This window comes from Triturus cristatus, chromosome 2_1, assembly GCF_964204655.1.
Source record: "Triturus cristatus chromosome 2_1, aTriCri1.1, whole genome shotgun sequence".
Taxonomy (NCBI): Eukaryota; Metazoa; Chordata; class Amphibia; order Caudata; family Salamandridae; genus Triturus; species Triturus cristatus.
Genome location: NC_140581.1, coordinates 448535299 through 448561155, shown reverse-complemented (window position 1 = coordinate 448561155; position 25857 = coordinate 448535299). Strand labels below are relative to the sequence as shown.

Here is a 25857-nt window from a genome sequence, read left to right as displayed (position 1 = left end):
ACTAATTGGTCTGGTTTCAGTCTGAGTGTGTGACATTTCTTGCCTGAGTATGTACAACACATGCTTAACACTACCCTCCTGATAAGCCTGACTGCACCACCACACTACCACAAAAGAGAGAAATGTATTATCTACTTTAGCCTCTGATATACCCCTGGGCTTCCACTGGAACTCTGTGCACACTATACTTTACTTTGGTATAGTATATACAGAGTCAGCTTCCTACATTATGCCACTATGGTGAATCAATATCTGTTTTTTGCAATCCTAAGGGCTGGTAGTGAAATTGAACGAAGGGGAAATTGATAACATTAGACTGGTTTATGCTAGGAGACCCAGGAATTGTGTTTTTTGGGGGGGGAGATGGGATGATAGTTGGTCTGTGGTCAAAATGTTATTTCAGCTATTTGCCCTCCTACTTTTCAGCTATAGCTCAGGCTGATCTTGTTATGGTTGTGTTATGTTGTTATCTTGCGATGTTGTGCTTGTGCTGCTTCACCACATTTATTGAGAAAGCAAACTAGAAGTTTCCTAATGCTGTGTGTCATTTCAAATTGAAGACCTTTACGCATCTGAACTATTAGGCAAAAGACCCAGACTAAATGTAGTTGTCCTCGTTTGCCTGTTATCTGCCACAAGACTTGTACAAAGCTGGGTTGGACGGTTGCGGTGAATGATTATAGGGCAGAGCCCCTTGGCTAAAGGAGGACTTGCTAGGTTGCTTTATCTCGTAGGCATAGAGTTCAAGAAGAGTTGCTTGTGAGTGTGGGGACAGTGCCCTTCATTGTTAGATGTTGAATTTTTATCCCCACTCCCTCCACCAGTAGCTAAAAAATTGTTTTAGATGTTAATCAGTAGTCAGAAAGCAAAGGTGCCACGTAGTTTATTTTGAGCTCAACTAATAACCAAGATGGTTTCTTTTCTCCAGAACTTTGGCAAGCATTTAAGTGAGCAGGTACGGCTAATGAGGACAACCATCTGTTGTCCCTCCAATTTATTCCACTTTCTTCCACGCTACAGTGTTGTGGCATTATTTCAACAAGAATATGAGATGTGGTTATAGTACCAGATATGTATATTTGCATAAACGTCAACACGCATTGAGGGTAACAGACGAAAACGATAAGGATGGCCAGGTTGTGTTTGGTCATTGAATTAGATAATCGGGTTGAGGGTTTTAGACAAGTAACAACACTACCTTCTATCGTGTACTGGAACATCTCTGGCAGGTTAGTTGTCACTACAGACAAGTGCCAAGACCAATACATTGGGTGTATATGCTTTTTTCTGTTCACATGTACATGTACTGCCCCTTTTTAGGTCTCGCCTTGCTATCGCGTAAGCGATCGCAAAGCGAGACTATGGTAAGGGGCTCCCAAAAGTGCTCCGAAAAGCGGATTGCATGGCTAGCACGCACACAATCACGCGCATGTGCCGCCATGCAATCCGTTTGGCATCGCACTTCAAAGGGTCCGCTCCCCCGCCTGGAATGCGCTCCCCCGCCCCCAAGCGCACGCGCCACGCTCGCCGGGCTTGTCTTGTTTTGCTTTGCTCATGTCAACTTTCGAACAATGGAGGTAAACCAGGGCATGCACCCGGGATGAAGTTTGCTGCACCACTTGTCCTACTGGACAGAAAGCGTTTTCTCCTATACCCACTTTCTGAATTTCGAGTTTGAAAACAGACATATATCTTTAGACATGATTCCGCACCAAGAGCATTTTTTCAGGATGCAATATATGTTCTGGTTAGTTATTTACACAAAGTTTGCGCTCACTGCAAATCATGAAATTGCTACAAAGACCGGCTGTATTTGACAGTGTTCTAAATTGATACATTTGTCTGCATTAGATGTCAACGTCACTCATAGTGAACAGTTAACAGGTGTTTTTCAAGGAATGCTTTAACTTTGGAGATGTGGAAAATGTATGTTTGCTTTTTCATTGTTTGTATTTTATTGACTGGCTGCATTTATGTGTCGATCTCTAACAATGCGGACTCTTGGCATGGTCTGAAAGCACCACTTACCTAGTTACTCAAAGTAACTGCTACTCTGCCCCAATAACACTTTAATGTATTTGTCTGTCCATAAATCGCTGCATCTGTCCATCATTTGCCACCTGCCCACCCTTCCGTTTATGAATGTGCTTTCTCACCTGGCTCTGCTTCCGGCCTGAAAGATGATTATCCGCCCAACCCTCTTTCTATCTGTCCTTCCCTCCCTGGCCTTCATTCACCCATCAGTCGTCCAACGTCCATTAGTGAATCCGTATCTGCTGATTGCACACCCGCAGACTCAGAGCACACCAATGTTTACTTCCGGCAGCTTTGCCTATTTCCGCCAGTGAGCACATTTTTATTGCTCAATTGAAAGGCAGACCATTGGATTGGATCTCACTTCCGGCTTCTTGTCACACTATCACATGTTCACTGCCAAAAAATACTCTGTTTTACTGTAAACCACTATATCAATGTATACAACGTTTTACCAACTCTAGTAGCTCGCTGGCATAGATAATTACCTCAGCTACTTTGCCTAATCGCAATAATGAAAACAAACACATTTTCTTCCACACTGATGTAGTTTACTCCAATTATGACAGAGGTTGTTGGAGTTCTGAGTTTTAAAGGATCGTGTTAAAATACTTCTAATATTTCTATAAGAACTAACTAGAGGCTCCTTGACAAACTGTCTGTAAACTCTTTTAAAACAGAAGTACATTTATTGCTGGATTATATTTAATTAGAAGATATATATTATTCGAAGATAAAACAAAATGAACTAAGGGTGCAGCATGGGTGTGGGTTTGTGTGTACACCATGCCAATGAAAAAAATGCGACCCAATAAAACATTACTGAGATGAGGCATACTTGCAGACACAGAGTCACATGTTTAATACTACATTGCAAAGGCCACATTCCATATTAATAATGCAATACAGTGAAACTGACAAAGGAAAATGCCATTTACTGCCAGATTGGAACTTGCAATGGCTTTGCACAAGGAAACTACTCATAATAGTCACTAGGCATCTTCATTTGATTGTAACTAACTTAATGAATTTAACACTAAAGAGTCTCAATAGTCACTCTATGGTTATGCACGTTCAGGGAGGTTAGTTAGTTAAACTGTTTAGCAAGCAGACATAAGGCTCAACAAACCAAAAGCTAAATGGTTCTGGCAGTATTTCTTGTTACTAATTCATCTGCAGCACATATGGTTAATCAATCTTAAAAATCAAATATAGTACACAAATTTGAAAGTCAGCTGCTTTACCTGTTACGTTACTCCACTGCAAACAAAAAAATAAGTAAAAAATGTTATTAGTTACAATGCTAATAACTCTAACTTTCACAAATGCGAGACCGATTGCATTGCAAATGCTTGTTCTTCTGAGTGCAGTGGGAGAAAATAGATTTGGATTGCTTTTGTCAAGGGTGCTCCCTATCTTCATTTTATGACTCTTTGGCTGTCTTGAGAAAAACAACTTCCCACAATTTTGACCCCCATTAACTAATCAACAATTCCCAAACAGATGTTTGTCTGAATTTCACTTCTAGAAGGCCTGTAGCTCTATTCCTGCTTGTAAAGTGAAATGTTTTCGCGGTATACCATGCTAAGAGGGATGGAATCGTGTTTTAAGTCTAGAAATTGTAACATTTTTTCAGCATAGGCTTCTAACCTATCACTCTACTGGGTTTAAAAAAAATCACTTCACAGTAATTCCTCGAGTAACGTGGGTAATCAGAAAATGTTGCTTGTGTTTTCAGCAATATGTGAAAACGTTCAATAGTTGTCTCTCAGTGAGACATGTTTAACGTGGAATCCAGAAAACATAAGCCTCATGGTGTTTTTTTTTTTTTTTAAACCAAATTGTTTGGGGTCCTTTAGAAACGTAACGCTATGGTTCCCTTCGCAGCTCTCCAAAAAGAATACCAGCTGGCCGAGTGAGACTTTCCGGTATCTCCAAATCCGACATGACTCATCTCCATCATCGCCAGCGATGGAGCTTTGCCCGAGGCCTCCCCGCTGGAGGATCGACTTCTGACTGACCCACTGACACACAAAGTGGTCTCACTCACCTAAAGCAAACTGATGAACAATAAACCTGACCCACTGGTGCCCCTGTGACAACTTTGGGAGACTGACTTAGGGTACCTTGATGACTATGACTGTCAGGAGGCCCTCTTCTCCCCCTGGAAGTTGCCATCCCAATGCGCCTACGCCTTATCCAACTCAAAACCCTGCACAGAACATATTTATCAGCACATTTACTGGTCAAGATGGGAAGGCGCCCGGACCCTGGGTGCCTTAGAGGGTGCAATGATGAGGGCACTTTCTTCCATACGATTTGGAAGTGTCCGCAGCTTCAATCCTACTGGGTGAAAATTGTCTCTATATTAGAGCGGGTATGTGGGAAGACCATCGTTCACTCTCCACGTCTTTGTCTGCTGAATGTGTGGGAGGCCACGGACTTAACTCAAACAGAACGCACATGGGCGTCCCTGGGGTTCGTTCTTGCAAAAAGGAATATTGCTCAGGGGTGGGGGGTCGGTGACCTACCCAGGTTTTCAAAATGGGCCAAAGATATGGCTAATGCCATGGTTGCAGAAAAAGATGTATTCAAACATAAAGGTTATCTTGCCAAATGGGACAGCAAATAGACAAAATGGACGCATCACGGGGGCATCTGTAATATCTTCTTCAATTGAATTGCGGAAACATGCTCTGGACTTTGACCTGCCTGCTGTTTAAGGTGGTGTGGAGACACGATAGGATATGTGTATATGCCTGTGAGGCTTCACTGTTATCTGTTAACATTATGCGATTATGTGACCCACCATTGTACCATCACTTTTGTTCAATATAAAGAGGGAAAAAAAATAATAATAATTATCCTCATTTGCCATGCTTGTTTCCAACTGAAACTTCCAAGCTTCCTCTCTGCCTCAGTGGTCTGCCTTTAGAGGAAACCTTTGAGAAAACAGCATTATGGAAAGGGAGGAGTTGACTACCATGTCATGTCCCCCAAACGGCTGTGTAGGAAAGTAGGATCTGCTTTCATAGTTACCCTCACTGTTTGCTGGTGTCATTATGTCTTTCTGACTAGTCTGACTGGGATCCTACTAATCAGGACCTCAGTTTCTGTGCTTCTTCCCTAAATTGGACCATGGTGAGTACTTGGGTACCCCCCAGATTGGCTACTGGTGTACCCTTGCAAGTCCCTAGTATATGGTACTAAGGTACCCAGGGCATAGGTACACCAAGGGTCCCCCATGGGCTGAAGCACGTATTATGCCACCCATAGGAGACCACTCAAATTGTGACTACAGGCCTGCCATTTCAGCCTGTGTAAGCTGTTGCTAGCACCACTTGCAACCAACGGATATAAGTTTTCTTACATCTGAGGTCAATGCACCTAAAACCTGTAAGTCAGCCCTAAGGCAGGCCTTTCAGTCCTGAAGGCAGGGTGCTTGGTTATAAGTGTGAGGGTGCCCCTGCATGAGCTGGACACCCCTACAATCCACAGAGTACATTTTGCTGGGTTGTAAGTGCATCGCCATTACAATAGTGGCCATGCGTCATTATGCGATGGATAACTCTAAACTGAGTAACGAAACCTGGCATGTGCTGTATCAAACATGTTGGAATCATACCTCCAACACCGTAAACATTGTTCGAGGTATGATTTCATGCTTTGTAAAGGTCCTCCTGCAGGCCCTCAGTGCTCCTGATACCAGTCTTCTAGAACCGGACAGCAACCTATGGCTGCTGCCGACCAGAGACACGATTCTGCCCTCCTGCTGCTGAGCCAAGCTCGAGCAGGGGAAGGCAGGACAATATGTTTCCTGTCACAGGGAGGTTTGACCAATTCCCAGACTAGACTTAGTGTATTGGGCCAGGGTGGGGGCGCTTGCCAGCGTCTCTAGACTGCTTTGAAGGGCACATTTTGTGCCCTCTTTGCATACTCTAGTTGGAACCAGTTCATGGAGCCATTGGCTCCCGCTCTGGCAGGAAACTGGACATAGGAGTATCCTCCCCCTGTCCAGCCCCTCCTGTTGGAGGGACCCCTGAATCATCCCAACTTAAGGGCTTACCTGTGGGTGGTTCCTTAGATTCGTTGTGAGACCAGATTCAGATCCGAAACAACTTTATCTTCAGCCGTCTGAGCACTTTGGACTTCGCTTTGGGAACTACTGCAACTGGGAAGACTCCTGCTGCTCCTGGTCTCGTCCTCCTGCCAGTCTTCTGTGTTGTCTGTGTCTGTGCCTGTGCCCCATACAGGATCTTCTACAGGTCTGTGGACATCCAAGACACCCGAAGGAATCTCCCTTGGAGTGAAGGAGTCACTCCCCTGCATCTGCAGGCACCACAATGAAGCTGACCGGTCTGCTGTTCCTGAGCTCCCATGGACTCCGAAAGGTTCAGCAACACAGGTGGTGGTTCTGCAACTCCTGTGAGGCCTGCACTGTCTTCACAGCAAGTTTGAAACCAGTATCCCTCGTCAGAACCGCCAGACCAGTACCCCTGTGCACCATGACTTGCCGTTACCAAGGCTTGTTGACTCTCTCCTCCAGAGATCTTTGGGCTCCACGAAGCTCCAGCCTCAAGCATCTCTTGCTACCAAGATCTTCGTCCTCACCGCATCCTCTGCACCGTGGGCCTTCAACATTGGTGAGCTGCTCGAGGTCCTCTTGCGACTCCTGTGCCACCGGCCTATGGGTCTTCTTGAGGGTCTTCTTTGGCTCCAAAGGGCTCCCCTGCTTGCTCTGGCCTGCTCTGACTTACCTGCTCGTGGTGAGTCATTTGGTCCTTACTGGTCCCGACACTGCACCTCTTTCGTCGACTAAGTTTGTTGCTGTTGGTGCTCCCGACTGACACCGACCCCCTGTCTCCTGACGTCCGGCGTGGGACAGCTCGTGAACGGCTCCTGTCTTCCACTGTGTCACCTGGTCCGCACAGCTGCAGCGCGAAGGTCACTGTCAACTCTCCTGCATCTTCCAACATCGGTGGGCATTCGTCTTCCGTGCCTCCTGGTCACTCCTGAGTGGCATAGACGCTGTCCCCTCTGCTTGCAGATACCTCTCTTCATGAATCCACCTTTGGATTCTACCGGACTTTTTCACCTTCTTCGCCAGCGGCATCGTTACTGAAGTCCTCCATTGTGGTCTATGGCGGTTCCCGACGTCACTTCGCACCTATGAGCCAGTCTTCCCTGGTGTAGGTATCCTGGTTCCCGGGGTATCCATGGGTGGGGTGACTCTTCAACCTTCCATCTTCCTCTGGATTTCTTCAGGGTTTTCTGGGAAGAGTCCTTCTTAAAATCTGCAACCGCGACTTACCCATTGATGTGGGGTTCCTGGGTTCTTACCTTGGATGGTTCCTTGGGTCACCAGCTCTTCTACGTCTTCTGGGTCCAGTCTGGAATTAAGTCATGGTTCGAATTCCTCTTTATTTGTATATGGTTTAGTTTCCCCCAGCGACCACTGTGTATTTGTGCTACTTACGTGTTCTATTATCAAAGTATTGTGATTATATCTTCAGGTAGGAGACATTGCAATGTGTTAGTTATTGTTTATAATAAATACATATTTTTATAACTACACAGTGTGTTTTTCTTTTACTTAACCTAAGCCATATGATTAGTACTGGTAAAACAAGCTGCTTTACACTCCTTCTGGACTAAGCCTGAAGCCTGCTCTCCACAGCTACCACTTACAGAAAATTTTTAAGGTTGTCTAAGACCACTAAAATCACTATAAGGGTTGTCTGGATTAGTGCAGGGTGCCACACTTACATAAGTGAGCAACATATCCTAAGCCACCCTCCTACAGGCTGTAATCATGGGACCCAATTGAAAATGGACCAATTCAATCCCTTCCTAATTGAACCCGAAAATTATCCTCCATCATGCCTTTCCCACCAAATAGTCAAGGGGTCCCATAGCTTAGCCACTTTTTTTGAAGAGGTATGACTCAATCCATCCTATTAACATACAATACTGAGTCAAGCCACTCTGCTTTTGAGAGGGGCTTTCGACTGGATCCAGTACTTACAAATCTGTCTTCTTCCCAACAAAATTAAATAGAATACCAATTTATTGCCATAATCCAAAGGGTCTCCAGCTTCTGGTGATATTCCAAAAATAATTAATTCAGGGCTTACTTGGATTTGAGTATGTAAGAGACTGTTCAAAAACATATAAAAATCCTTCCAGAAGTATGAACATACGGACATCATCCGTGTTCTTTAGGCCACATTTCTTGCAATATGCCTCTTCAGTACCCTTCAGTTTTGCTAGGCTGTATGGTGACCAGTAGGCTCTGTGGAGGGAAAAAAGATGGTTCCTTCTGAAATATGTCGGTTTAAAGACCATATGTAATAACCGGAAACATACTTGCCATAATTGGTCGAGACTTGTATTCGGCAATATTTCTCCCCACAAAGAGTTAGGTGTACTCAGCCCACCTTCTGAGCCCACCTTCTGAGATATCTATAATTAACTCATACGAGGTTGCCACCACCTTCTTCCGTTGTGGGCTGTTGATCAAGTGCCCTTCCAAATCGTTGATGCTAGCTTTATCCATGGCTCGGGCCACCTTTGTAGTTGGATACATTTGAACTTGGACACCATCTTGTTGGTTACATGCTGAAACTGCTCTCCTGAACAGGGCTTTCCCTCTTGAAGGATCTGGCCCCATTCAATAATGCCTGCTTCCCTTTGATTCAGAGCCAGCCTGTCTTCCAAACATTCTGGAGAGCCCAGGGAATCCCATATTGGAGCGCACCTGCTATAGTAGGAAAAGTTTGTTACTCTTCGAATCTGGGCCCACAATCGGGGGCCACATGCAACACTTTTAGCCTTACTGTTTCTTGAAGTAACTCTGGTCCCCAAATGTATACATTAACTTGGACCCACATCACTTTCCACTTCATTTAGCAAGGACTCCCATAACTGGTCACTCCCTGACCCACCCATTCTCAGATAACAAAAATGTACAGTTTTTTAATTGAAAAGCCCATGCATATAATTGAAAATCTGGCAGTGCAATGCCCCCTTTGTCGTACATCCTCCGCAACTTTCTTCTTGCATTTCTTGTGCCCTTAGAGGCCCATATAAATGAGTCTATTCTATCATGAAGTTTTTGCAGCCAGGTGCTCTTAAAATGAAGGAGTATCATATTACAAAAGAAAGGAACATTTCTGAAGTATTGACATTTTTAATAAATTTCGTTCTCCCAAGTATCGTTAATAGAAGATGGGACCAACTAAGTAATAACCGGTTTGTTTCTACCACTCTTTTGTGGAAGTTAGTTCTGCCAATTTTTGTAAGGAGCAACAGACCTTTATGGCCAAAAGTTTTAGTTCCCTCCTTATCATCCTGTGTCTCTTCTATATTACACACCATAACCTGCATCGTGGAAGAGTTGGCCTCATACCCAGCCACCTTCCCCAAGTTGATCAGGTGGTCTAGGCTTTCCAAATTAGGAGCTAAATCTTGCGTCTATACCTTTTCATCATCGGCATATAGGGATACTTAATTCGACCAAGTACCGTAGGCAAACGTAAAATCCCCTGTTCCAGCCTGATCTTTCCAGCAATGGGCTCAATATATAAATTAAAAAGCAAGGGGGAAAGGGGCAGCCCTGCCTGGGCCCTCTTGTTATCTTAAAGCTTGATGTACATTTGCCATTCAGCACAATTTTTGTCGAAGGTGCCCTATAAATGCCCTGTATGGCCCTATAGAACTTATTACCCATATTATAATGGCCCAGAAGGGTGTACAGATACTGCCAATTCACCTATCAAATGCCTTGGTGGCATTGAGCGTAATAATCGCAAGTGGTACTTTGTTTGCAGTTACCAAATCGACAGTCCCTATTAACTCGTGGCTTAGGTGATGCATAAATCTCCCTTTCATGAAACTTTTTGACCTTCTGCTATCAACCCTCTGATTGCATTACTCAGCCTATTGGCCAGGATACTAGCGAAGAGCTTATAGTCACAATTCAGAAGTGAAATTGGTCTATAAGATGCACAAAACATTGGGTCTTTTCCTTGCTTTAAAATTATGGTAACCACTGCTTCCTCCCAAGATTTTGGGAGCAGAGCTCCTTCCTCCCAAATCTCTGCAAAAAGCTGGGTCGTTACCGAGCATAGTATATCAATTAATTTTAAGTAAACTTCATTAGGAAGCCCGTCTGGCCCAGCCAACTTACCTCTGTCATTTATTAATCGCAACAGTACCTCGCTCTGAGATATCTCCTCCTCGTGGGTTTCCTTTTCTTCCACTAAGAGTTTCCCACCGGTTTGACCTACCAACCAATCGTTGGCCTGATCCTCCTACAAGTTCGAATCCTCTATGTACAGAGTTTCAAAAACATTCATCAAAGGCTTATGCCACATCCTGAGCTTCCACTAGTCTGTTCCAAGTTCTCCTACATTTTATTTCTCTTTTCTCAATTCTGTCTTCGTCTTCCATGCCAGGAGTTTCCTCGCATTCTCACTATACTCAGTGTGCTAATTAGCTGGCTTCCCAGCGTGCCCGGACACTCTCCTCCAGAATGGTATTAAGGCAAAGTTTCCCCTCTTGAATTTCCTTCAGCCGCCTCTCAATAGAATCTTCACCATCTGCATGCTTCCAGCGCTTTTTTTCTTACACCACAATCTCATGCTCCAAGTCTACGACCACTTTTCTTCTATTGCTTAGTCTTTTAAGCAGAAAGACTAATCGGAATACCCCTTATATAAGCTAAGTATTGATTAATCCCTGATTGTTTAATAGGGAGCGATCTAATGTCCATCTTCTTGTCTTTCTACCCATGTCTACTGTTAACTACTAAAGCCACTGATGCATGATCAGTGAAATGAGCGGCTAAATGCCGAACATCTTGGACGTTCGCTCTAAGTGACTTATCTAGCATAAAAATAGTAAATCCTAGAATGGTGATTGTGTTTCTTATTGTAATATGTACCTCTTTTCAACACACTTCTCTCTAGATGTCACAAAGGCCTAGTTGTTTCATCAGGGATCTTATGTAGGCATGCATTTTCGAACAAAAGGTTGTTCTGCTGTTGCTAGACCTATCCAAATGGTAATCCATCACCGCATTGAAATAATAATCGGGTACTGGGATTCGACCAACTCTAGACACACAGATTGTAGGGGCTCTATAACGTCTACATTAGGGCCATAGTATCCCACCAGTGTATAGATTCTATCAAATAGTTTTGCAGTCGCTCACGGCAAAATGGGGGGGATGTCACTGCAGAGCTACGAACGCATCTCACCATGCAGTACTTGCACGTCATGGGACAGGGCAGACACTTGACACACTGGTTCGCAGCCTCACTCCGAACTCAAGCGGCATTAAGCCTTGTCACGCTTCGCCACAAGTGGGAACAAGACCAGGCTGGCCATCTCACGGACAAGGAATGGGCCAAGGTACTTGAGAGCCCCACACGCATCCCCAGGAACATGCGCTTTAGGCAGATACAGCTTTACATAATCCACAGAGCATACCTCACTCCTGCAAAAATTAATCAATACTTTAATCGCGGAGATGCCGCTTGCCTGCGGTGTGCAGAGATAGGGGCCGATTTGCAGCACATGTTTTGGACCTGCGCCAGAGTGGAAGAATACTGGAGGGAAGTGGCCACCTTGCTACATGAGTGTACTGACTGGGAACTGCCTTTCACTTGGCCTACATATCTATTACATACATTTCGTAGAACCCCCAACACGAAGGTCATGTTCAGATTTATAGATCTGGGAATGATAGAGGCTAAGCGACTTATTAGTAAAAGATGGAAAGCACCAAACCTTCCCCATATACGAGCTTGGCGCCACTCTATGCTTGCGTGGGCCAAAGCGGAAAGCCTAGCTATTAAGCGCGAGGAGACCCTTGTATTGCGCAAGATCCCCATTGCCACATACTGGGACACTATCTACCTCACACTACAGCGCAGCCTAGACACCCCACCCACGGACCTCTCTGGTACACCAGCCTTGGGCAGTGATCAGCTTCACAGGCAGCAGTAGCGTATGTACCACGCCACTCTCTTACTGGCAGACATAAGCTCTTTGTGACACTCAGTCGACACACATTCTAGACACGGGGTAGCAACTAGACGCTGTTAGACACATGAGCTATGGGCAATACTGTACATGGAAGCATGGGAGGGGTCACGGGCTATATGTTAGGTTGCATACATTGTGCATTCCTCTTCTTCCTTCCCCTCCACCCTTCCTTTTTTTTTTGTATGCACACTTCTAAGTTTCTGTTGATTAACTGTGAATCTATTATTGGTACTTAATTACAAATGTACGCCAGCATTCCTACTGGCTCTATGGGACAGTGCGCACAAATGCGTGCGACAGTGGACATTTGCCAGCATCCACACCTCAGAGGACACTCAGTATGGAGACAATGGTGCGGCTACCATGCCTCCTTACCCTCTTTTCCTATCGGTCTTTGCACTCTTCGCCTGCTTGCTAGAGCACAACTACAAATATACCTGTCAGCCTCATTTTTGAATATTTTGTACATTGCCCTGAACATAAACTGTAAATATGCTATATGAATATGCTGTGCCTTGCATGCCAATTGTAATGCCCAACACTGTTTGATTCTACAAGTATTTTACTGTAATAATCATAAAACCCAATAAAAACAGATTCACAAAAAAAAAAAGTTTTGCAGTCGCAGTGGCCCATCTACCCTTTTTATCCACTTTCCGACCCAAAATGGAAACCTCTGCTCGCTTTTTGGCCAAAATGATCACTCCATTTGTATGACAGGTTTGTTCCGTATACACCGTATACCCACTTCTGATATTTAAAAATATCTAAGCATTCAGCTGTGGTCAAGTGTGATTGTTAAAGCATGATAATTTGGGCTGGGCATCCCTCAAGTATTGAAGAATTCAACTAATACAACTGAAAAGTATGAAGAAATACTAATAAAGGTAATGTATGGCTATGCAATTATAACGAAGAAGGAAATAACTACAAATAACCGCTACAGCTCAGAAGGAGCTATCTGACCTGGACCTGGGCCTTTTTCGTAGGAAACCACTTCTCCTAGTCCTATAATCATTTCTTGATTCGATCTAAGCTTCTCAAGTAAAGCGTCCATTTCTTCCTGGTCTCTCAGATTGTGCATCTTAATATTAACCATCGCATGTAGAGATTGCTGGAAATCTAAGCTGGACAGACCCTCCCAGCTTTTTTAATTCATCCATCCTTTTTCCTAGTTCCCACTGCCTATTCAGGGTAGTTTGGGAGATATCAGATCTGATTTCAAAGACAAGCCCCTTACTAGTTAGGGAACCTGCTTTCTTTGCTGCATTCAAGATCTTCTCTTTAATAGCGTATGTGAGAACATTAACTACGATTTTGGGTGGCTTATCTCTGTTCGCATTCTTCCTGAAGGGGTCCCGATAATAATAATAATCCACATTTGTAAAGCGCGAACAATCACCCGTATGGGTCTCTAGGTGCTGGGGGCCATCAGGAAGATTAAGCAAGCTATTGCCCAGAGTCACATGGTGCTGGGCTAATCTGCCACCGGCGATGGGGATTGAACCGTGATCCCCAGATTCCAGAGTCAGTCGCCCTGGCCGTGGCGCCACACCTCTTCCCTCTGAATGTCCTGAATCAGAATTTCTTCTGAACCTTCCTAAGCACCTCTGGTCCTCAGTAAGTCAACTATAAAGGCTTTTATATCCTCCCTCTTGCTTCCTTCCAGCAACACCCTAATGTTGTTTCTCCTTGCATTGTTCTCTAAAGACTCCAGTTTATCTTGGCTTTCCTTGAATTTCATATTAACCTATTCAGCACTTGTCTGTCTTGTCGTGTTGTCTTTTCCTTCTGCTACTGAAGCTTCCAATGCATATGTTCTTTGAGATAGGGATTCAAACTTTGAAACAAGCCCCTCACAAACACCCTGAATCTCCTTTTCATTGCCTTGAGAAGTGGCAAACCTACTTCTAACCTCCTCCACAAGAGATTTAATTAACTGTTCCAAAGAGCAAGCATGAGACCATAGGTGATTATGTTCTCGTCCTACTTCTCCTGGTCCCACAGATGCATTCCTGGGCTTTGGTCTTACTGGGGTAGCGGTGTCACCTTCCATCTCTCCTTTCTTGCCTGTGCTCCCTATCGAGTCCTTTTCTGCTAGAAACTGATACCGATTTGGACCAGCTGGAATCGGAGGAGTTTCCCCTGCCGTCGTACTGTGGTCTTGACACTGCTCTTCCAACGTATCCTTGGGCCCCTTATCCATTACGGCAGTTGTTGTCTCGGACCTTGTGTCTAAGACCTCTGCAGAGAGAGCTTGTGGGGTGTCAGGAGAAAGGGAAACCTTCCTGGATTCGGGGCTTTTCCCATGTAGTTTGAAATAAGGCCGAAGAGAGGGGGTAATCTTCTGAGTCTTAAGTTTAGGGGTTGGGATTGCCTTACCCTACCTCTGTGATTGTGTATGCCCAAGTACACCTTGCTGCTTTGTGAGGGGCACAATCACTTCTTCCTGCAACACTGGGTGGGGGGTGGGGTCTTCCCCACCCTCAGGGCTTTCACTTTTATGGGACCCACCTCTGACTGTCTTTCTTCCCTGAGGGGCTTGCTCCTTAGATATATTAGGATCACTGCCAGCCCCCCCCCCCCATCCCACACTCCTCAGTGTGTACCTATTTGGCTTCTGTACTTTCCCCTTCATTATCCAGTCCCCTGCAATCTTCCTACCTTGACAGCTTCCACCTTGGGTCTACCCTGGGCTCACCTCCTCCAGTCTTCCGTCTATATATTCAAATCTTCCGAACAGCTCCTGTATTCTACTTTCCCATGTAATGTGCTACCAACCAGCCAAATGAGTTTCTGGCAGCGCCTGAGCCATGTAGAGGAGGTCTGGGAAGCTGTCTCTACCGCAGCAGTTTCTCCCCCTCCACATGACCCTGGAAGTGAGACTACGGGCTTTACTCCCTTCGTGGGCCGCCCTCCTCCCACTCTTTCCCTCCACGGTATCTCCAGATGCCAAAACCCGCCATGCCGGTCACACTCTCACTGCCGTGCACTGTCCGACCGCGCCAGTCTCTCTTCAAGCCTCTCTAAGCCGGGCTCCGCACACCACTCACTGGCCAAGAAGTAGGGGTGGGCGAAATGTGCGTAGTCTCACTACGCAAAGCTCCGCGAAACGGTAAAAAATCTCTGCGAACACGAGAAATTGCTTGTTCCGCCCATTCGCAATGCTTTTTACCTGTTCGCGAATGCGGTTTGCGTACTCGGGGGGGAAATATCTCACGAACACGTATTTTGAAAGCGTGAACAAGCAAAAAATTTCACGAATCCGCGGATCGCGGAATTTTTGGCAATTCGGGTTCTCCGCGGAATGCAAAATTACCCAAATTCTACGAGCGGAACGGACTATACCGCCCAGGCCTCCCAAGAAGTTGCTTGTAAGCAGAGTTTTCAAACCTCAATGCTCCGAACAATCAAAAGCCTCATTCTCGGCACTTCACATTGGGAACATATCCCTTTACTCCCGGTCTGCTCGCGGACAACTGCTAGCTGACTGCCATGTTCTCCCTTTAGTACTACTTTTGTAAGCGTCATGGTGTTGCAAATAGAGCAAGAACTGGAAATGATGTTGTGAACATAGATGTCTTGTAAATATGTGAACTCTTGGGTAAATTAAGTCCTGTAGTGTTTTCCCTGGATTCGTACCAGGCACAAACTACGTAGGAGCTCTTATAAATGTATTTATTTGCTATCAGTTGCAACCAAACGAATTTAACTACTAAGAAGTGCTGTGCAATAATTGCTACTGTTCTTTTAAGTTAACCTCCCACATCTTTGATTGGGCACCACAACATGTTTTCTTTGACAATACTGATGCTTTAGGAAGGAATATATTCTGCTTCAGAAGCTCTTTTGGTGCATGTGTTGTGAAGGAATCTGATCGTGGTGCTGCCCATGCTTTGTGGACCTGTTCCTTGGGTTCAGGGTCCTTGGTCTGCTACTGCCTTTTCCATACATGTTCTGTTTGCAGCAACGCTTGTGCTGCTGGTGTCTCTTTTTAGGTTTGGCGTTAGCCAGTAGCTTTTGATTTTACTGAAAATTTTACGTGCACTGTACCTAAATGGACGTTCAGTAAGTTCTTTTCACCCATAGGTCTGCTATTGTCATTAATGTTTTTCTTACACCCACTACAGAGTAAATCATGGGACAGTGGGGCAGTCCACGTCAGCCATTGGCATACTTCAGTGTGAGTAAACGGCATACTGCTCTTTCACAAGGAGCACATAGACGCACAAAGTGGCAGGGGCTGCTATTGCAATTTGTGCTTTTTGTGACTAAAAGATACTTTGGATTTTAGTCAATGGGTTTTTAGATTGAGAGCCCAGCAATTTCCCCCAACTGTAACGTTTTCTACCAACCATAACAAAACGAGCATTGACAATGCTATAAGGCATGAGAGCCAACACCAGATGTATTGGCTTTGCCTGTACTTGTTACATCGCGTGTGTTTTTATTGAATTCCAGCCGTCCATGCAGTGAGGTTTGTGTAAAGAGGAATGTAGTCCTTCTGCCCATGCGCTCTCTGTTCTGTATGTGAGGGATGCTTGAACTGATGCTACCTATAACTTACGGTCCCTGTTTAATGTATGTTTATAGAGATTGTATCATACCCCCAAGTTAGAACTCTGGATGAACCATCTCACTGCCTTCAACTGCTCACCCCTCCTTATCGATTCTGAAGCAAGAATACAGCTAAAGATTGCCTTCCTGTCTCACAAAGCTCTCCATTTCCAAACCCCCAAGTATCTTGTCCAAAAGTTAGAAATATCGGGAGGTGGTAGACCTTCAAGAAGCGCGAACTCCTTCCTCCTGAAACCACAGATATTTCGCAAAAAGAGAACTTGTCAAAGAGCTTTCTCCGGCTCTGCCCGAGGATATGGAACTCTCTCCCTCCTGAAATTCGCAGACTCACCTCCATGGTTGCTTTCAAATTGGAAGTAAAAATATTCCTTATGAACAAGTTCTTACCTTAATTGGGTTTGGATCATCTGCTATAAGATATTGGACTTGTACCTTCACGTCTTGTACTGATTTGCTATACTTCGTTATTTAATCTTTTCTTCCCCTCCCAGATACGCTATTTTTAACCACTGTGATGCTTTTATGTACCCTTTGTTACTGTTTCGTTGATTTGTATTTGACGCCTGTACATCCCTGATCATCTGTAATTGTGAAGCGCTCTGATATCCCTTGGGATCGTGTTCGCGCTATATAAAACTTTATAAATAAATAAATTGACACAACCTTTTTCACGATACACATTTAACATTGTTTCATTTTGTTCACGTGACGAAGGCATATATGAAAGGTCTATTTTCTTGGTCAATTACTTGTGTCAGAAAGATATTGCAAAATTCCAATACGTATTGCATGTTTTGGGTATTTAAAAAAATAATTACATCGCATTGCAAACTGTGTTTTCCATTGCATAGCGTAGGATTGTGAAGTTGTTTTTATTTGTGTTGCGAGTACTATTTTTCCTATCTTATATGCATTCGTTTTTTTCTCCCCTCCAGGAGTGACAGTTCGTTCCGGTTCTTTGTCTTCTTTTTTATATATATTTGTCAGTTTGGTGTACATGTACTCCAGGCTTTAGGATTACACGGTTGGGGCAACTGGTGAGTGATTAGCTGTAAAAATAAGTTAATATTGTTTGTTTTTTGTAATTTTGTTGCTTTTTTAACAATTGGTTTTAACAGCAAAATACAGGATTTATTAGTATTTTTTGGGTAAATGTCATTGTTTGAAACTTTCTATCAACGTGTTACATTTTTGTACGCAGATTTGTGGACATTAATTTATTTTTGCAGTTTTCATTATTACAGCTTTATTTTCTAACACCAACAAAAGTATGTATGCCAATTATCTAAAGTGCGTGGTGGCTATCCTTCTTTTTGGCCCCAATGTTTCTCATTTTTGCAGGCAATTTCAAATTTGCCAATCTCTGCTCCTCACTCATTTTCTTCGAGCCAGACTTGTAAGCTGTTGCAGAATAAAGAAAAAGACGGTAAAAGAGATCAAAAGAAACTGTTGGAAAAGAACAGCTTTAGGAGAGAGTGGTAGAAGGGGAGAGAAAAGGGGCAACACCTAGAGGAAAGAATGCAGATATCACAAATGCTGAGCGATAAAATGAGATTGAGAGGAAAGAAATAAAGGGACAAAGCTAGTATAATACAATATAAGAAAAATAATGAAGACTGCATGCAAGTGGAAAAAAGGCGTGTTAGGATTGTCTCCTGGATGGTGTACAGTTGCGTTCCCCTGCCCCGAGTGCCTAACTGAGATATCAGGAATCCTGCTATTTAGGTCCACTGTAGAAAACAGCCCATAATCTGTCTGTTGCAAGACATATTACGGCTTATCAAGAACATAGAGGGCCTTGGAGCCCGTCCATTGCTTACTATCTTTTGACATACCTTGTCACTCATTTGTCTGCTTCTTGTTAGTAGCCCTCAATATTGCTTGTCCCTACCATGGAGTATTGCACTTTACAATCTCTTGAATTGGCTGGTATCCATCTATGCTTCCACTGCTTGCTTTTCAAGACCTACTTTCTTTCGAGTTGAGCTCTCCATGAGAGTGCATGTGTTTCAAGCCTTTTCCCTTGTGCAAGTCTCTCCCTCTGTACTCTGTGTGTGCCCTGTCACTGCTTTTCCCTTGCCCCCTCTTACTCTTATACCCATTGCTTCTCCCCACGCGCACCCTCTGTGTTGCTGTCCCACAATTCCTGTGCTGCTTCTGCCTCCCTCCTACACTCCTGTGTTGCTTTTTCATCCCATCTAGCCTTCCCTCTTTGCTTTCGCATCCTCTCCCATGCAACTTCGGCATTCCCTGCCACACTGCCTCATGTTGCTTTTGACTGTTTTGCATATGGCGGGGTCCAAACTGGGGTGCTGTGTTGAGCTCAAAAACAATGGATTAAACCCAGTTCTTTTCCAGGGGATCCTCATCAATAGTCATAAGCACTAGAATATTCCTGCCTTTGCCCGGGACCCCGGAAACACAAATATATATATATATGTATGTATGTATATATATGTATGTATATATATGTATGTATATATATGTATGTATATATATGTATGTATATATATATATATGTGTATATATATATATATATATATATATATATATATATATATATATATATATATATATATATATACTTACTTACTTACTTTCATAACCAGAGTTGGAAAATGCTATAAGGACTCCCCTGTATATCATAAATAAACTATGCAATATATCACAAGAAACAGCAACAAAGCATGTTTGAAAACTGTTTTAATGCTTAGCATTTAGACCAAAACCTCAGATCGGACTGAAAGCATTGACAGCTCACAGGCTGCATTGTCAAAAACAACAGCCTAGAAAGCTAACTCTTAGCAACATAGAAAAACTGGCACCGTGCCTTTAAGGCAGCCATGACCCCTAGCTTCCCATCATGCCTCAGGGGTGACAGTTAGGTCAGTTGTTCTTTCCGGCTCCTTCAGTCAGGACCCTGGTTACACAGCTCCACTTTTTTCTGGTTTTATTCAGAAATGTTTTACCTTTTTCAGAACAATTTTAACTTACTTCAACGTCTTTCATCCAGTCAAGTAAGGTGTTTGCTTTTTCTGATTACTTTTGGCATTTTTTACCACTCAAAATGCCATCCCTTTTTGATCCCTGCCCTTCTTGTGGAAAAAAGAAGGCCAGGTCAGACTCTCACTCGGTCTGTATTCTTTGCCTGCCTAAGGATCATGTACCAAAGACTTGACCTCATTGCCAGTCTCTCTCTAAAAGAACTTTAAAGGACAGAGAGAGGATTCGTCTCTATGGATTGGTGGAGAAGGCTTCCAGAGGCAGGTCTCCGGTAAGAAGAGGCTCCAAGAGGCCCAGATCCTCTTCTAGACCCTCAGCGTCTGGCACGGCGCTGAGAAAGCAGCCACCGGAGGGGCATGCAGCGAAGAAAAGACCGTTGATGGCGGGCTCGCTGTCGAGAGAACGCAGACATGAAGGTATGTCATCGACATCGAGAGTCCGTCAGCCTCCGCCGTCGTCAACCCGGCGACGATCGGCGTCGAGAGCCAGCAGACCTCCGTCGACGTCGGTTGGACGTTCGACGTCGAGAGCTGATAACCCTCCGTCGCCGTCGCAGAGACTACGTTCGACGTCGAGGAGAGAGAGTTCTCCGCCTTCGCAGACCAGACGGCGATTGCCGTCGAGAACGAGACTTCCGACGTCATCCCGACGACGTTCGACGTCGAAGACCAGAAGTCCTCCGCCGACGTCATTCCAACGTCGTTCGGCGTCGAGAGCTAGCAGCCCTCCGCCGTCGTCATCCCATCGACTTTCGGCGTCGAAGAGAGAAAGTCCTTGTCGCCGTTGAGGCCACATCGCTCGACGTCGAGACGAGGAAGTATTCGCCCGCCGTCAAGGCGCCATTCGCCGTCGACACATTCGACGCCAAAGAAGACACACTCAGCGCCAAGACCACTCCCTGAACCTGATCGAGCCTCGACGACTAGATCTCGATCAACGTCGAGGAGGCCTCCGTCGCAGCGGGATATACGCTCGACGTCGAGAGCACCATCGCATAGATCTAATGAAGGTTCATTAGTCTTGATGATGGAATCAGCGTCAAGGCATTCTTCTTCTCACTCCTCGAGATGCCCTCATTATCCATCTGCATCTCCAGAACATCAGAGGAGGTTGTGACAGAGATCCCTGTCGCATCACAGGCCCTCTCCTTCTATACATCTGTCTCCAAGATGGCTTTTACCAGTTCATCACTGGAGTAAGACTCCGGAAGGAGCAGCGAGAAGGGAGGAAGATTACACAAGCCCAGTCCACAGGTCCCCTCTGCAAAGATTAGTGCAGGAGGTGGATAGATCGCCTTCACCGGTACGCCACCACCGTGCAGGTAGATCTAAGGAACGCATGCCTCCTTCGTCACATCACCACAGAAGAAGGTCTCCCTCATGGTCATCTTCCTCCACCCACTCTTCTAAGAGGGACAATTTGCCCACTCTATCGGACAGCCCTCAGTCGCTAGTGTCTCCGATAGATGACATTAACACCTATCAGAATGTGCTGTAGAGAGGGGCTCAGAAGCTGAACATTGCAATGTCCACTCCTCAGGTGCAACTACAGTGATCTTCGAGATGCTGCACCAAAGATCTGCTTCGCGTCCGTTGCTGCCTCTGGTTCCTGGCCTTATGGAACCAGTAATGGACATTTTTCTGACCCCTTCAATGATTAAAGCTGCACCGGCCAGAATCCAGAAGAAGTACAAGCCGGCTGATACAGACCCGGTGTTCTTGAAAACTGATCCACCTGCGGATTCCGGGATAGTTGCAGCGGCACGCATGCGGTTTCTGCTCATGCTTTGGTCCCTCCGGACAAGGAGAGTAAGTCCCAGGATTCTTGGGGCCAAAAGTTTGTGGCTCGGCAGCATCTTCTCTCCAAGTCTCTAGTGCAGCAGCCTTATTAGGTCGATACGACCGATCCTTATGGGACTCTTTGGATCGGTTTAAGGAAAAGTTGCCAAAGGAAGATCAGAAGGACTTTGAAGAGATCATTACGGAGGGCTCCTTGGTGGCTAAAAAGATGATTAGCACTGCAGCGGATGGTACCACACTATCGGCGCATTCGTATGCGCATGGAATTTGTGCGAGAAGGTCTGCCCGGCTGAGGCTTACAGCCCTTAAACCGGATGCTCAGCAGAGGATCCTTAACCTGCCTTTTTCGGGTTTTTAATTGTTTGGCTCCCACACGGATGAAGAAATGGCTAGGATGAAAGCCGAGTTGGACACTTAGAAGGCGGTGGGGCTAGAAAAGAAAAAGGAGTTCCGAAGAAGGTACAGGCCCAGCCAACGCAAGGGATACCAACAGAGGGTTCAAACCCCTCAGTGGTCCCAAGGCAAGAACCAAGGGTGGTCGCAATTTCAAGGTCGAAAGTCTGCCAGAGGTAGAGGGGGTAGCCAACAACAATCCTCCTCCACCACTCGGCCTACAAGAAAACAATGAGCCAGAGCTTCCTCTGACGCAGTTGCCCACTCAGTGGGAGGAAGTGTTTCGCAACATCTGAGAGAGTGGTGCAACATAACGAAGGATCATTGGGTGCGCAGTATACTGCGCAATGGATACGCACTACGTTTCCGTGTGTCTCCAAAGGACATTCCTCCGAAAAAATCTCGTCCTCACCAGCTAAAATTACTACGTCAGGAAGTGGTGGCGCCTCTACAAAAAAGGCCATAGAGACAGTTCCCATCTTGCAGCAAGGAAAGGGAGTGTACTCCAGGTACTTCCTTGAGCCAAAAAGAGATCAGGAACACAAGTTCAGACCAATCCTGGACCTGCGGTCTCTGAACAAGCTCATCTTAAAAGAAAAATTTCGCATGCTGGCGCTTCATCAAATATGTCCACATCTGCAAGCAGGGGACTGGATGTGCTCGGCGGATCTCCAGGATGCGTACTTCCACATTCCTGTAACTCCTCGTCTTCGCAAATTCCTGCGATTCATGTTCGGCAACAGTCACTACCAATTCAGAGTGTTGCCCTTCGGGCTAAAATCTGCCCCACGAGTCTTTACCAAGTGCATGGCGGTGGTAGCGACAGCTCTACACAGACGATGGCTGTTCGTATATACATACTTGGACGATTGGCTCTTGAAAGGGCCATCTCCTCAGCAGGTAAAGAGCGACTTCCAAGTGTGCCTGACTCTGCTCCGCAGGCTCGGCCTGCATGTCAATATGGAAAAGTCAGTTTGCCAGCCGACACAGGTGATCCATTACCTGGGCGCCGTCCTAAATACAAACCTAGGAAAAGCGTTTCCTTCGGAGCAGAGACTTTTATCGATTCGGCAGAAGTGCGAAGTTCTTCTCCAGACCAATCGCCTGACGGTCCGGCAAGTAGCGTTCCTATTGGGATCAATGGCATCTTGCATATTCCTCATTCCCAACGCCAGGCTGAGAATGAGACCTCTACAGCAGCATCTGGAGGACAAGTGGGACCAGACTACCGGTTTCTCGGAAGACAGGATTGTGCTTTTGCAAGCAGCAAAGATGTCTGTTCTGTGGTGGACTCGTCCACGGAACCTCCTGCTGGGAGTCTCCTTTCATCAACCTGTTCCCACCCAGTCCTTGGTAACTGATGCATCGCTTCAAGGATGGGGGGCGCCTATCGATTGCCTACAAATGCAAGGACGGTGGTCTGTCAAGGAGCAATCCTACCACATAAACATGTTAGAGCTGCGGGCGGTCCATCTAGCCCTGAAAGCTTTTCGGCCTTTGATCATGTCCAACTCAGTCCTTGTCCAAACAGACAAAACGACCACCATGTACTACCTCAACAAGCAGGGTGGTACGCGCTCTCTCCCTGGAAGCTCAAAAGATATGGCATTGGCTTCTAGCCCAAGACCTCTCCGTCACAGCGGTGCACCTTCCAGGGGAGCGGAATGTGCGAGCGGACGCACTCAGTCGGCACTTCGAAGATCAGCCAGACTGGGTGCTAAACGACGAGGTAGTGGCAGAAATTTTCCGTCAGTGGGGTCAGCCTTCCATACATCTGTTCGCAGACGATCTAAACAAAAAATGCCACGCCTTCGCCTCCAGGTTCCACCGTCCAGGGACGAAGGGGAATGCTCTTTTGAAGGACTGGTCCTTCATATGCCTTTCCTCCCCTGCCTCTGATTCCGAAGGTGGTGTCCAAGCTCATCCGGCCCAACATGTCAATGATCCTGATAGCCCCGGACTGGCCTCGACAATGGTGGTACCCGGACCTGTTACAGCTGTCGGTGCACCCCCACAAGAGGCTGCCTTGCAGGTCAGATCTGCTGATCAAGATGGACGGGAAGATCCTACATCCCAACCTTCCCTCACTGAACTTAGCAGCATGGCACCTGAGGTCCTGCAATATGGACATTTGAACCTGCCGCAGGACTGTATGCACATACTAAAGGAAGCAAAGAGACCTTCCACAAGGGCTTCGTATTCCTTTAAGTGGAAGCGTTCTACCTGTGGTGTACTCGTAATAGCTTTAATCCAACCACAGGTCAGGAGGAGGTTATTCTTCCTTACCTCTTGTACTTGGCTAAATCAGGTTTGAAGTATTCATCGATCAGAGTACATTTAGCGCTATTACGACCTATAGAAGGTCTCCAAGCCAACCTTCCTTCTTTCAACTGCAGGTGGTCAAGGATTTCCTACAGGGGTTGAAGAAAGTGTATCCCCCTGTTCGACCTCCTTTTCCTCCTTGGGAGTTGAATCTGGTCCTCTCTAAGTTGATGGGTCCTCCTTTTGAGCCCATCCATAAAGCCACGCTGCAGCATTTGACATGGAAGACCGCTTTCTTAGTCGCGATTACATCAGCGCGAAGAGTAAGCGAGATCCAAGCGCTTTCTTCCAAAGAGCCATATACTATCTTTCACCACAACAGAGTAGTATTAAGGACTCACCCTGCTTTTCTGCCGAATGTTGTATCTGATTTTCATATTAATCAGACAATTTCTTTACCATCCTTTTTTCCCAATCCCGCAACTCCTACAGAGAGGTCACTCCATTGCTTAGACCTTAAGAGAGTGCTTAAATTCTACCTGGAGGGAACTAAGGTTATCAGAAAATCAGACCAATTGTTCTTAAATTATGGTTCCATGAGGTCAGGTTATCCAGCTACCAAGAGATCCATCTCCAGATGGATAGTGTCTTGTATAAAATTGGCCTACCAGCTGGCGAATAAACCCCTATTGTTGTCACCTATAGCACACTCCACTAGGGGAAAAGCAGCTACAGTAGCTTTCTTGCATGATGTTCCAATGGCAGAAATTTGCAAGGCAGCAACCTGGAGATCTGTGGATACGTTCACAAGGCATTATTGTCTTGAATCCGACTCCAGGGCAGATACTCAAGTAGGCCAGGCCTCCTTGAGGAATCTGTTTAGATAGCAGAAATGTCTGAATTATCAAGTTTAGTTGTCTGAGCTGGATTGTTAATGATTATTATTTTTCCTTTGCCCGCAGCGGATGAGGTGAGGCTCGCTATTCTATTCTAGTGCTTATGACTATTGATGAGGATCCCCTGGAAGAGAAGGATTAGTTACTTACCTGTAATCCTAGTTGTCTTCCAGGGGTATCCAAATCAAAGTCATAAGCAACCCTCCCGCCTCCCCGGGCAAAGGATCCTTATTTTTAAGGGAATTGTCAACTCTTTGTGTTATGGCTTTGTGTCATCGCAAAGAACAACTGACCAAACTTGAAGAACCGGGGTTTAACCCAGCGGCGTCAGGGGCACGCCTAAGATCTTCGAGTTCACCTGTCTTGGTATACAGAGACACGGAATACTTCTGGATGGCATCAGAGACCAAGTTTATTAGCTGCAGCTAGTAACAGTGATTCTAGAAATACATCACGGTGTAAAATCTCAGGAGACTGCTCATTTTACTAAGACGAGGCGTCTCCTTTTATACCCAATATTCACATTCTAAATGTACACCCACTGCACATAATTCTAGCCAATAAGGTACATTTTCAAACAAAGTGTCACATAACAAAAACTCAATGTACAGTATCCCAACCCAAAAGTTAATTATTAGGAATGTCTCTAATTCAATCTCCACAAGCCGGACAAACCTATAATTGAAAGCATAACCCATGTAATGAAGAAACATAAAAAAAGAAACTGTAACAGATGCTGAACAAGGTAAGGCATGTACAAGGAAACTAAAAGTTAACGATGTCCTGAACATTGATTGGCAATCTCAGACAAAGATCGATCAGGGAAATTGGCTTTGCAGGGT

At 45.3% G+C, this 25857-nt stretch overlaps 1 protein-coding gene across 3 annotated transcripts in view; it reads left to right on the top strand.

Moving 5' to 3' along the window:
• The window catches only part of SCAMP1 (secretory carrier membrane protein 1), a 573188-nt gene that overhangs the window by 428112 nt on the left and 119219 nt on the right, over nucleotides 1-25857 (top strand). For all 3 annotated transcript variants that reach the window (XM_085632265.1, XM_085632264.1, XM_085632262.1), the window contains one exon: nucleotides 17598-17699. In XM_085632265.1, the coding sequence (XP_085488391.1) occupies nucleotides 17598-17699 (102 nt within the window). The remainder of the gene's footprint in view (nucleotides 1-17597; nucleotides 17700-25857) is intronic.